We start from the raw sequence: 13,713 nt of genomic DNA, 5'->3' as shown, positions 1-13,713 counted from the left end.
CCACTGCCGATGGATCCGAAAAGAATCGAGGCTTCATTGGACAGAGGGCGGTGCCACCCGCTTGCTCATCCGTTGAAGCGGATCTTTTTTGGGATCTTGCTGCTGCTGCCACCGACAATCCATGAAAGAATCGGGGCCCCGGCAAACAAAAAGTGACGCCAATCGAATTTTCGTTTGCCGAGGCGGATTTTTCTTTGGATGTTGCTTCCGCTACTGCCTCCACTGCCGATGGATCCGAAAAGAATCGAGGCTTCATTGGACAGAGGGCGGTGCCACCCGCTTGCTCATCCGTTGAAGCGGATCTTTTTTGGGATCTTGCTGCTGCTGCCACCGACAATCCATGAAAGAATCGGGGCCCCGGCAAACAAAAAGTGACGCCAATCGAATTTTCGTTTGCCGAGGCGGATTTTTCTTTGGATGTTGCTTCCGCTGCTGCCTCCACTGCCGATGGATCCGAAAAGAATCGAGGCTTCATTGGACAGAGGGCGGTGCCACCCGCTTGCTCATCCGTTGAAGCGGATCTTTTTTGGGATCTTGCTGCCGCTCGGTGCTGTCCGTCCGCTGCTGTGTGTGCCGATGAAATGATCGAAATGAGTGTGTGCACCACTTATATAAGTTTCGTCGTGTCGCCTCACAGAACTATGCTTGATTGTGATTGGTTGGGTAAGACTGATCTCGAGCTTTTACTAATTTTTAGCTCCAGCCTCAGTCAAGGCACATCATTCAATTGAGCCCCAGCTAGGAAGCATAAATTTGTGGTGTTGTAGGTTTAAAGCTTTTACCATAGTTGATGACGTCAAACCCGACATCAACCTATCATTCACCTATTTTGATTTTAGCCACCAAACCTAACATAGACCCAATAGTTGATCGATGTTGGTCCAACAGTGGCCCAACATTCGATAAAAATTGACCCGACTTTAACCCGACATTTGACATTTTTTCAGTCTGGCGGAATCCAGAAAGAAATCAGAGGGAACAGCTTTTATACCCCTAGATTAGCAGATGCAGCTCCTCCCATTCGGCTGGCTTTCCAGAATATTTCATTTGCATGGCCCGCCCCGCCTGCTTCAGACGCTTCAAACGATTAATCAACCCAGAAATGGAATAGTAGTTTACGCAACAAGGTGCAGAATGTAGATTTTTACAGCACGAGTCGTACATTTATCCAACGAGGCTTGCCGAGTTGGATAATTACGACGAGTGCTGGAAAAATCGAGTTCTGCACCGAGTTGCGTACAACGTTTTTTGCAATTTCATAAATTACCGCTTGAGGATAGTTTTTAACAAAATTTTTCATCAAACTGTACACTGGTGTTCATAGCCATGTTTAAGAAAGTCTGATCATAACAGGTTATACTGTGCATTTGTCACATTTTTTCAGAGCTGCGTCCAGAAATCACCAAGAAGTTGATCAAAACTGAAAACAGTGCTGTAATGGTTCATTACGCAACGCAAATCAGTGCTGTAATGAATCATTACAGCACTGCTAATTTGGTGTGGGAAAGTAGGCCTTTTCCTTTCAGGTTTCCGTGAGGTAAAACAGCCTATTACGATGCGAAATTGCAAAAAAAAAATCATTAAGCGTTTAAGTTATCAAAATATTTGATGATTTAGATCATTTTAATTCGAAAATTGTTAGAGTTAAACAATGTTTTACGGAAAATAGTTCTGATAGGGTAATGCGTTGCTGAATTCTGGGTGGAACCATTAGTGGCCGGAATTCAATCATTCATTTTTCGGGTAAACCACACTTTTCTCGATTGATGGAGTAAAATTATCTGATTTACAACTCTTGAAGAATCATTTTTTGGTGATCCTGATAAGGACCGTTTGATAAAGTAATGATTTCAGGAAGAAAATGGCATGAAACCGCCTTGCCACGCAATGCGTGTTGGTTTTCTCCGTGCTAATCCTGCAGGATGCCACCGAAAATTGGTAGGCCGCTTTCTGCCGTGCATAAGATTTATGACGTTATCAGCACGATAGCCGAGAGTCGCCGATGGGTAGTGCTCAGGTGTGGAGGTGACATCCACCCTGCTTGACTGATCCAACGAAAATGACGAAAGAAATCAGAGGGAGCAGCTTTTATGCCCTAGATTGGCAGATGAAGCTCCTCCCATTCGGCTGGCTTTTCAGTATATTTTATTTGCATGACCCGCCCCGCATGCACCAGACGCTTGAAACGGTTAATCAACCGAGAAATGAGAAAATTTCCATTTAACGAATAAAGTAATCATAATATTGTAAGGTTAAGATCATTTTAACTCGAACAACGTTATAATTTATCGATGTTTCACGAAAAATGGTTCGGATAGGGTTGATAAATTCCGGATGGAACCATTAGTGGCCGGCATCATCATTCTTGCGGGGCCACCAAGCATTCAATCTTTCACTTTTCGGTTGCACCACACTTTTACCGATCCATGATGGAATGAAATAATTATCTGATTCACAACTCTTGATGAATAATTTTCTATGGTCCTGAAAAGAACCGATTGAATATTGAAAGATTTTAGACAAAAAATGACATGAATTTATCATGCCACGCAATGCGTGTTGGATTCCTCCGTGCTGAATGCTGAACGCCGTCGAAAATTGGCCCGCCGCTTGTTGCCCTGGATGTTCCTGATGCTATCATCAATGCGCCACCGCCAATCAATCGGCGAATGGACCGAGCCCCGAGGACAGCGACGCAACTCGCAAATTCGTATGTCGCTGATCTTTCTGTGGATTTTGCTGCCTCTGCCACCACCGCCGAGCAATCGATGAAACGTATTCTTTCCTTCGTCTGCCGCGTTAGACGGTTAGAAGGCGAATGTGCAACAGCACCCTTGCCGACAACCACCGACGCCGAGCCAACACGGCCGTCAAAGAATAATGAGCGAAAACGCAAACGAAGAAAGTGGGCAGCTGTCGTTCGATGCGTTCACCTCGAGACGACAAAGGCAAATGAGGGAAGATGCGAAGAAGCAGTAGCTTTTATATTCGACGGGAGCATCCAAAATGTGCTCCAAAATGTGCTCGATCGTGATTGGCTGGAATAAACATGGGTTCACTTTTTCCAATTTTTCAATAGTTTGTTATTGAAAAACAGCAAATATTATTATTGGACATAATTGGTGTAAAGATTTGCAATCGATTGGTGCCAAAATTTTGAAAATTCAACAAGAAATGGCTGAGCTATTGACGCTCAAAATCTCCACTTTAAACGTAACGCGGCTGATTTCTGAAAATTTAGAATGACACCCGGTATAGAAAAGAGAGACGTAGTCCTACGTCAAAAAAGGCAGGAGAAACTTGAGAAACTATAGAAAAGATCTAAGGAGAAACTTCGGGAAAGCCATCACGAGAATTCCTGTGATTCTCTGGTGTAGACCTTACCAGAAGGTTCTGGAATTATTAGAGAAAATCCATGAAGAACACCTGGAGAGACTTTGGTAGACATCGCGAGAGGAATATTGATCAAAATACCTGAAGAGGAACTCCCACTGGAGGAGCTCTGAGTGAAACCAAAGAGAAATCTTGGCAAGAAATGAACGTCAGAAAGGACTCCTGAAATGTTTTCAAAGAAGAATTTCTGGAAGAACCCCTGGATAAATCGCGGGAAGAATTTTGAAAGGAACTCTAGTACGAGTCCGAAAAAAAAAATTCCGGGAAAAATCAAAAAAGAGTTCCAAGAGAAATTTTGAAAGGAATCGATAAGCTGAAAATAAAAATACCTTGACGGAGCTCCTACAATTTCTTTCTTGAGGATGAATGTATAGACAAGTCTCGGGTGATTCTTTACTCCCACAGATTTAAACCAGAAGTTATCTGGTCCCTCACATACCATAACATGATTTTTATTTATGAAAATTCTTCAGCGAACGGCAATGATTTGAACCACGCATAATATTCATCCCTTCAAATTTCAGTTCGCCATCGTCGAGGTCGTCGTCACGTCGATCCAGGACGGATTCCCTCGGTGGATCAAACGGAAACTGGTCTACCACGAACTGCTGGTGCTGATCGTCTGTGTGGTATCGTTCTTCGCCGGGCTTCCCAACCTGATACAAGGCGGTATCTACTTTTTCCAACTGATTGATCACTACGCGGCATCGATATCGATCATGTTCTTGGCGTTTTTCGAAACGGTGGCCATCGCCTGGTTCTACGGAATCAATCGGTTATCGAAGAACGTCAAGCAGATGACGGGAAGGTATCCATCGTTCTACTTACGGTTCTGCTTGCTGATCGCTGTGCCGGCAATGTTGATCGTAAGTTGATTTGAACATTAAGTTAGTGTTTCATTATATAACCCTTGATACATTTCAGTCACTGTGGATCTTCAGTTTGATAAACTACGAAGCCCCGACGTACCACAACGGAAAATACATCTACCCAGGGTGGGCTCACGGTCTAGGATGGGCCATCACAGCCGCCTCGTTAATATGCATTCCGGCGTTTGCCATCTACCAAATAGCTCGAGCCGAAGGGGCTACGTTAGGACAGGTAGTAATATCCTCCCAGTGCTATCGCAACAGCAATCCCTAATCACCTTCCTCCCTCTTTTGCAGAAAATCATGAATACTCTAAAGCCCAACCTTTACGAGTGTAAAATCTGCGGCGAGCATCACTGCGATCATGACTTCCCAGAGGACGAATACGGACGGGAAATGGCTCTCGTCGACTCTACTTCCGGGGCACCGTTGATCCTGCAAGCTCCACCGCCGGGAAATCCACAGGTGACGGTCAATGGCGACAGGAATCACACCGCAGGAGACAACTCCCAACCGGAAGAAGCGGGAAGGCGGTGATTCCCGATGCTGTGCACCCACTAGGTTTAGAACTTTAATTCTCACACATCAGTCACGCAACAAACCAACAGTCGCACAATCGAAATACAAACGCTGATCGACGGAGTTCCACAATCGAAGATTTAGAGAAAAGACAATTGATAGGTAGATAAAAATACAATTTCAAACCATCAGTGCGGAAGAAAGAGAGTCGCGAGAAACATATTCCTAGGATCTAAAGAAACTATTTGTTAGATTGTTACCAAGTAAATTCAATGTGATGCTGCTGATTTTAGAAACCAATCGAAAAGTTTATCGACTTTTGTTTTAATAAGGAACATAACTAACTATAATCAATTGAAAAGAAAGATACAATCCTTCGCATCGCATGTGAAGAGTGAAGGAAATAAACGAACTTAGGTTTCACACCGTCAATAAGCGATTCACGAAAAGACAGTTGAACTTTCGAAAAAGGAAGGAACGGTTGTACATTTTTTTGTCCGAATAAATCTGTCATATAGGTAGTTTAAAGTGAACTGATGCGTTTTTTTCTGTTTGAGAAAGAATGCCTGCTACCTTGAAACCTAGGTTATTTGCTCCATGTCCACGGTAATAGGCTGCCACAGCAACCCACGATTTTGTTCACGATCAATCGCACCTACCAGGATCTCGTCGATTACGATGAGGAACTGTGAATAGGAACGGTGATAGTAGGTATACATCCTTGCCTCACTCCAGCAAAGACTCGGATGGGATCGAACAAGTTACCGTTGTGCAGTACTCTGCACGAAATGCCCTGTACTGTGCTTCAATGAGGCCGATGATTTTCTCAGAGACACCCTTGCGTCTGAGGGCTTCCCACATGTTTTCGTGATTGAGACGGTCGAAGGCCTTTTCGTAATCGATGAACACCAGGTAGAGAGATTCTTGGAATTCATTGATTTGATCCAGGATGATACGGAGCGTGACAATACGGTCCACGCAGGATCGTCCGGTACGGAATCCTGCTTGCTGGCGTCGGAGAGTTCCGTCGATCTTCTCCTGTATCCGGTTAAAGATCACTTTGCAGAGGACTTTGAGAATGATACACAGTAACATGATGCCCCGCCAATCATCGCATACTGTCAGGTCACCCTTCTTGGGTACCTTTCCTACGACGCCTTGCATCCAGTCGGCCGGAAATGTCGCGGTTTTCCATGTGTTGCAGAATACAGTTGTTTTACGCGGTTTTCATTTACGTGGATTTTTGAATTAAGACGGTTTATATTTGTGCAAATTTGCGGCACTGAAAATTATTTTCGACATATTATTTTTTGTTCTTTCAAAACAAGATTGATGTTCTGATATTTTCATGTATGTATAACTTTCCAGTAAGCTGATTTCCTTGGAGAAACACTGAAGACGACCTTACAGTTGAGGTCGAAATACGTATCTGTCAAAAGATGCAAATTCTTCGAAATACGTATCTGTCAAAAGATGCAAATTCAAAGAAACAGTACTTAACGCGATTTTCTTTTTACAATCAGACTCGCTTAGGAAGCATTGTGAAGACGAAATGCTACATAATTGTCTGCGGAAGGCCGTTTCAGTCTCTTGTATTCGCAGCTTAAGAAAAGTAGCTCCAAAGTTGGAAACGACCTCTTCGATGCAATCATGAAGAGAATCAACGAACGGCGACAAAAAGAAATATTAACAGCGCTGAAATTCCTTCACGGTCTTCCATTGTCAACGCAAGTGCCAGCAGAACTCGTAAGCTTGAAAACGCAAATGATTAAGTTCATCAAGGAACTAGGAGTTCGATTGTTGCAAGACTGCCAAAGACAGACCGATAATTATGCTGCCGAGTTGAATGCTGGATTGTCCTGTATGCATGACACCATCGACCATGCGTGAATAACTGCAATCGGCCATAAAGGAATATGCCAAACAGTCCCAGACTGATTTGGCATGATTGATTTAATTACTGTTCCTTTGAATTCCACTAAGAATTTGCATCCTTTGACAGATACGTATTTCGACCTCAACTGTAAGGTCGTCTTCAGTGTCTTGTACTTGAGTCGACTTACAGTTGAGGTCGAAATACCCCAACTAACATTTATTGTGAATGTAAACGTCAACAAAGCGTCCTCAATACGGCTTGATGCTGAGTTACTGTGTTGTACATATGGACGGAAGCTTCTATGCAAGCCCTATACCAATGAATCTGGCGAACTTAATCCACATGTATATGCTATGCGAGCAGCTTCTATGCCACGAAGTCATAGCTCTTTTCTCGGCTCCTATGTAACCACTAACTGAATAACATCTAGAGAAGGCGCTTTTTCAGCCTTTTCGCAGTTGTTAAATAATAGTTATACGGCATCCCCAAATTAAACGATTAAATATAATTAGGTTATGGATACCGTGACGCAATACATGTGGAACTGGAATTATCACTTTTAAAATTGAATAGTTAAAGCACAGACAAACAGACATACTACTTGGAAGAAATTTGTTTCAAAAACATCGTTTGGCATCTCACTAGCACCCTCTATAATGCTCAATCCGAAGCATTCATTTGCAGGTGTTGTTTCCCTCGGCTCGATGTAACAATTTTGCAGGTGACGACTCCCCCGTGGCGTCATCCATTCATAAAACATGAATGAAGGTTCATGATTGAGTCATTTTATGTAAACATTGATCGGCGTCGCGTTCATTTCTCTTCAAAATTGAGAGGTGATGTAGGCACAGCAGCGCCACCATGACACATGCGAGCACAGTCCGAACCATACAATATTTTCAAAATGACCGTTAAATCGTGCGATGATTGCGGTTTGAGTGGTATGTCTGTTTGTCTGTGGTTAAAGTACTTGCCACTACTTAAAATCGAACTCCCGATCTCCGTATCCACTGGTCCCGATGATGTCGTCGCTGCCACACTGCTATATATAAAGAGCATAGAAAATTAGAATAGCCCGTTTTATTTTACTCCAGACAAGGCTTCATAATTGTGCCACAAGAAACCTTACCCAACTTCATCTTGCTGCGAAAGCTTGTGAAACGTCAAACGCAATAATGTTTACATTGAACAAGCTCTGTGTGCGGTTGCGCCAAAAGATTCTTCTCCACAGCTTCTAGCTGAAAGAGTGTTCTTTAAACGGCTAAGAAGCGCTGCTGTTTTGTGTTTTGCCAACATTACAAAACGTACTGTACACAGACAAACAGACATACTACTTGGAAGAAATTTGTTTCAAAAACATCGTTTGGCATCTCACTAGCACCCTCTATAATGCTCAATCCGAAGCATTCATTTGCAGGTGTTGTTTCCCTCGGCTCGATGTAACAATTTTGCAGGTGACGACTCCCCCGTGGCGTCATCCATTCATAAAACATGAATGAAGGTTCATGATTGAGTCATTTTATGTAAACATTGATCGGCGTCGCGTTCATTTCTCTTCAAAATTGAGAGGTGATGTAGGCACAGCAGCGCCACCATGACACATGCGAGCACAGTCCGAACCATACAATATTTTCAAAATGACCGTTAAATCGTGCGATGATTGCGGTTTGAGTGGTATGTCTGTTTGTCTGTGGTACTGTATAAAAGCAGCTGTTGTAGTGGCTGGGACTCTTACTCGATTTACACTTTACACATCTTCCGGCATTGAATTAAAGTGCAATAGAAGCAATAAAATAATTTCACAGCGCAGAGATGGATAGCTGTAAAGAATTTGTGTAGTAGCTATAGGGTATGTGTGCCATCAGTAATCTCACGCTCCCATATTTATCCTATTCGAGAACAAGCGATTACGGCACCGATTAATTCCGTTCTTTTTGTTTTCATGGGTGCTCACTTCTAACAAAAAATACAAAAATAAGAAACAAAACAAACACCGCTTCAATCCTTTGTTTTTCGTAGGATGAAAATGGGAACCACATGCTTAATAAGGGAACTAATACCCTATATCCCGATTAAAGCACAGACAAACAGACATACTACTTAGAGGAAAATTGCTTCAAAAGCATCGTTTGGCCACAGACAAACAGACATACTACTCAAATCGAAATCATCGCACGATTTAACGGTCATTTTGAAAATATAGTGTGGTTCGGACTGTGCTCGCATGTGTCATGGTGGCGCTGGTGTGCCAACATCACCTCTCAATTTTGGAGATGAATGAACGCGACGCCGATCAATGTTTACATAAAATGACTCAATCATGAACCTTCATTCATGTTTTATGAATGGATGACGCCACGAGGGAGTCGTCACCTGCAAAATTGTTACATCGAACCGGGGGAAACCACACCTGCAAATGATTACTTCGGATTGAGCATTATAGAGGGTGCTAGTGAGATGCCACACGATGTTTTTGAAGCAATTTTCTTCTAAGTAGTATGTCTGTTTGTCTGTGGTTTGGCATCTCACTAGCACCCTCTATCCAGTAGTGATCTAAGAGGACATATGAGCATTTTAAAAACTTTTAATATCCGTCCAATATACCTAATGAATGAAGATTTCATGGTAAAACGTAAATTTTTTGATCATTCATTTCGAGTTCCCGACGTGACTCGTCAGGATTGGGCAGCTGGAAAACCAAATTTTCGATCTGGCTCAACAATCTTTTTTACTGATGGTTCGAAACAAGATAACATGGTAGGGGCTGGAATACATGGCCCTGGAGTTAACGTTTCACTACCATTAGGAACGTGGCCGACAGTTTTTCAGGCCGAAGTTTATGCTATTTTGGAATGTGCCGACATCTGTCTCAAAAGGCGCTACAAAAATGCTAATATATGTATTTGTTCGGATAGCAAAGCAGCTATAAATGCTTTGAAGTCCAAAATCTACAATTCAAGACTAGTTTGGGAATGTACCATGCTACTGCAGCAGTTGTCCTATCGCAATAAGGTTAATCTGTACTGGGTTCCTGGACATTGCGGAATAGAAGGAAATGAAAAAGCTGATCAGTTAGCAAAAATAGGGTCATCCATACAATTCATTGGGCCTGAGCCATTTTTTGGAATAGCTCCTTGTGCCCTAAAAATGGAATTAAGAAACATTGAAAAAACTAAAATAAAACTTATCTGGTCGAATACTTCAGATTGTCGACAATCTAAACGATTCATAGAACCAGATGCATCTAAAACACTAAGGTTAATGAACCTGAACAAACATGATTTAAGTATTTACACTGGACTAGTAACAGGCCACTGCCCTTGCAAATATTACTTAAGTATAATTGGGAAAGTACAAGATAACAAATGTCGTTTCTGTAAATTTGAGAGCGAAAGCTCTGAGCATTTATTGTGTGAGTGTGCTGCACTTTACCATAAGCGCCGCGGTTACCTTGATAAGGGCTTGATGGAGCCTTGGGAAATCTGGGCCTCTCATCCCAAGCAGGTATTGGATTTCATACGAAATGCAGTACCTGATTGGGAAACACGCCAATAGCTGTGAGGATGATCATTTCTCCATAGTGATGAGTCTTTTCAGTACGGCAAAAATAAAGAGGATGACACCACAATAGATCAAATTAATGGTCGCAGTGGTACTATGTCCCCAACAGGAAAAAAAAAGCACCCTCTATAATGCTCAGTCCGAAGCATTCATTTGCAGGTGTTGTTTCCCTCGGCTGGATGTATTGTGCGTTTAGCACTAAATTGATTTCCGAAAAAACTTCATTGACTTCCGCTGCCTTTCATATGCGTTAAACATTACGTCGGAAGTAGTGCGCTGTATAGAAAACCAGATTTACTGTACAGCGCACTACTTCCGACGTTACGTTTAACGTATAGTAAAGGCAGCGGAAGTCAATGAAGTTTTTTCGGAAATCAATTTAGTGCTAAACGCACAATAACAATTTTTCAGGTGACGACTCCCTCGTGGCGTCATCCATTCATAAAACATCAATGAAGGTTCATGATTGAGTCATTTTATGTAAACATTGATCGGCGTCGCGTTCATTTCTCTCTCAAATTGAGAGGTAATGTAGGCACAGCAGCGCCACCATGACACATGCGAGCACAGTCCGAACTACACGTTATTTTCAAAATGACCGTTAAATCGTGCGATGATTTCGATTGGAGTAGTATGTCTGTTTGTCTGTGATTAAAGTTTGTTTTGACAATAATGTTTACATCCGACAAGCCGTGTTGGTAAACCAACAGTTTCTCTATTACAGCTTCTATCCGTAATGAAATCGCATAACGGCCTTTAGGGAACGTTCAAAAATTACGTCCAACATTTGGGGGAGGGGGGGGGGTCTAGAAAAGTGTGACAGTACGTGTATTGGGTATAGGAAAAGTGCGTGACAGAGGGGGGAGGGGGGGGGGGTCTAGAAATCCCGAAAAACGATGGACGTAATATTTGAATCTTCCCTTAAAGCGCTGCTGGTTTGGGGATTTGTCAGTATAACGAATTGTACTGTATAGTAGCAAGCTGTTTTGTTAGTGGGGACTCCTATTCGATTTGTTCAAGTTTTCACATCTTCCGGGAAATCTCCCGGAGTCGGAATAGAGTGGAGTAAAGGCAGCCCCAGTAACACAGACAAACAGACATACTACTCAAATCGAAATCCTCGCACGATTTAACGGTCATTTTGAAAATAACGTGTAGTTCGGACTGTGCTCGCATGTGTCATGGTGGCGCTGCTGTGCCTACATTACCTCTCAATTTGAGAGAGAAATGAACGCGACGCCGATCAATGTTTACATAAAATGACTCAGTCATGAACCTTCATTGATGTTTTATGAATGGATGACGCCACGAGGGAGTCGTCACCTGCAAAATTGTTACATCCAGCCGAGGGAAACAACACCTGCAAATGAATGCTTCGGACTGAGCATTATAGAGGGTGCTAGTGAGATGCCAAACGATGTTTTTGAAGCAATTTTCCTCTAAGTAGTATGTCTGTTTGTCTGTGGTCGTGTATTAGCTTATGATTTATATTTGACTAGCTTCCCTTTTATTCAGCGTTGACTGCTTTTATTCGATGGTTACACAACAGAAAGCAAATGACTGAAGCTTATAGCGCTGAAAATGTTAGTAGGGACGTATCTGTCAAAGGATGCAAATTCTTAGTGGAATTCAAAGGAACAGTACTTAACACGACTGTCTTTTTACTTACAGATATTCCCCTAACAAGCCCGGGTTAATCATCATGATTGATTTTTCAAAAGTTATAGCAAAGAGCTGTTTTTGAGCTACATGGTAAATTAAACCGACAATTGGGTTCTTTAGGGGTATCCGGATTATTTCATAATCGGATTCTCCGCCCAAAAATTAGTCGAAATCCAAAATTTCATAATTTTTGGAGTCCGGGAACTATTTTTAAAATGCATTTAAAGTTTGTATGGGGAAAATTTTTTGTTCGGGTCGAACTGTCACTTTAACGATTGAATTGTCATTCTATCCACGAAAATTAAAATTGTTTTGTTGATTTAACCATCAAAACAAAGGTGTTGTAATCTAATAAAATCACGTTATACTCAGAAAAATGAGCTCTTTCGATTAGGCTATAGAAAATAGCAATATTTTATTCACTAAACAACCCAATTGAACCAACGTCAACTAATAGCGAGCGCTTTTTCTCGAACTCCGAATATATCTGTTAAAAAAGCGAACCTCACTGTCCGATGAAATCATTATTAACATTTACTTTTTGATTTACTTCTTGACGTCGTATCTCTAGAGATCGAATTCAAATTGATATAAGAACAGTTACTTGATTTTTCTAATTGATTTTTAAAAGATATTCCTAACCACGAAATTGCGTTTTTGAGCACATTGACAAGTTTCCCGGGATTTCCCGGGACAAACAACAAATTTTATCTCGAAACCTGGGATAAGCAAATTGGTCGGGAAATGGAACCTCTACTAATCAGATATAAGTGGTACATATTTGGGCTCGATTGGATAACTTTACATGAAGTTAGAGCGCTTCTAGTAAAATGGTTCATATTAGAGTGCTGTAGCACTTTAACGAACAGAATTGAGTACTCCGAATGGAATGAAATTTTGGGCATTTATGGCTAATATATTGGTCTTTGGAATACATTCAACTCGGAATTTCTAAATAAATGGTCATTTAACTACAAGTCCTTGACCTATCGAACAACTTTGCTGAAGAAACCAACTTTTGATCAGAGATATTGACAGTTTCCCCCTTATCGAACGCGAAGATTTGAATCCGTCGCGGATGAAACCGCCGCCAGAGTCGTCGCAGCCAATCAGCAGACAGGGGTCTGACATTTCTCCGATCTCACTAACACAAACAGCAGCAGAGGTGGTGCTTGATTCGTTGCGATGATTCAGAAATGCCGACTGGAAGTTGGCAGCGCTTTTTGTTATGGTTGCTTTCATACAATATGATCATATGATCCCTGAGATATATGAAATACAAATATTGTTTGCTCTCTTGCGCTACCTCGCCTCTGATTCGCCCTAGGACGATCAGAAACCCCCTAAAACCTCCTAAGCCCCATAGAACACCTGGATACCCTGAAATTCCTAGAGCCTCAGTGTCCTTGCATCCTCCCAGAATTACCGCGGTTTTGATTTACGCGAATTGTTGAATTAACGGTTTTCAATTAACGGTACGTATCCCCCGCGTAAAAAAACAACTTGACTGTGATTGATGCAGTAAATAGTTGTGCGGATACTACGAGGTCAGCTTTGAGCAGCTCAGCTGATATGCGATGAACCCCTGGGGCCCTGTTCGATTTCATGCTACGGATGGCTGTTTCTATCTCCTGCACTGATGAAGCTTCGATGTTGACACGCGTAATGCGTCGAACCCTTGTCAGATCCTGCTGAGGTGTTGATGGCGTGGCCAACTCTTGAAAAAGGTTTCCAAAGTGCTCGAACCAGCGTTTCAACTGGTCAGCCGGGTAGGTTAGTAATTGTCCAGACGTGCCTTTCACGGGCATCGTAGCATTCATCTTAGTCCCACTA

At 42.2% G+C, this 13,713-nt stretch overlaps 1 protein-coding gene across 12 annotated transcripts in view; it reads left to right on the top strand.

Moving 5' to 3' along the window:
* LOC109421643 (sodium- and chloride-dependent GABA transporter ine) overlaps positions 1–5,314 on the top strand; it is a 104,166-nt gene extending 98,852 nt beyond the window's left edge. For 10 of the 12 annotated variants that reach the window (XM_062849729.1, XM_062849727.1, XM_062849728.1 and 7 more), the window contains exon 10: positions 3,918–4,494. In XM_062849729.1, the coding sequence (XP_062705713.1) occupies positions 3,918–4,268 (351 nt within the window). In that variant the 3' untranslated portion in view covers positions 4,269–4,494. Of the gene's footprint in view, positions 1–3,917; positions 4,495–4,559 lie in introns of those variants that run through there. The other 2 variants (XM_062849731.1, XM_019696155.3) reach the window with 1 other exon arrangement.
* Positions 5,315–13,713: the final 8,399 nt, after the last annotated feature.

Source organism: Aedes albopictus, chromosome 2, assembly GCF_035046485.1.
Source record: "Aedes albopictus strain Foshan chromosome 2, AalbF5, whole genome shotgun sequence".
In the NCBI taxonomy this organism is placed as follows: Eukaryota; Metazoa; Arthropoda; class Insecta; order Diptera; family Culicidae; genus Aedes; species Aedes albopictus.
Note: the sequence above shows the minus strand (reverse complement) of the source record. Positions and strands in the feature narration are given on the sequence as shown.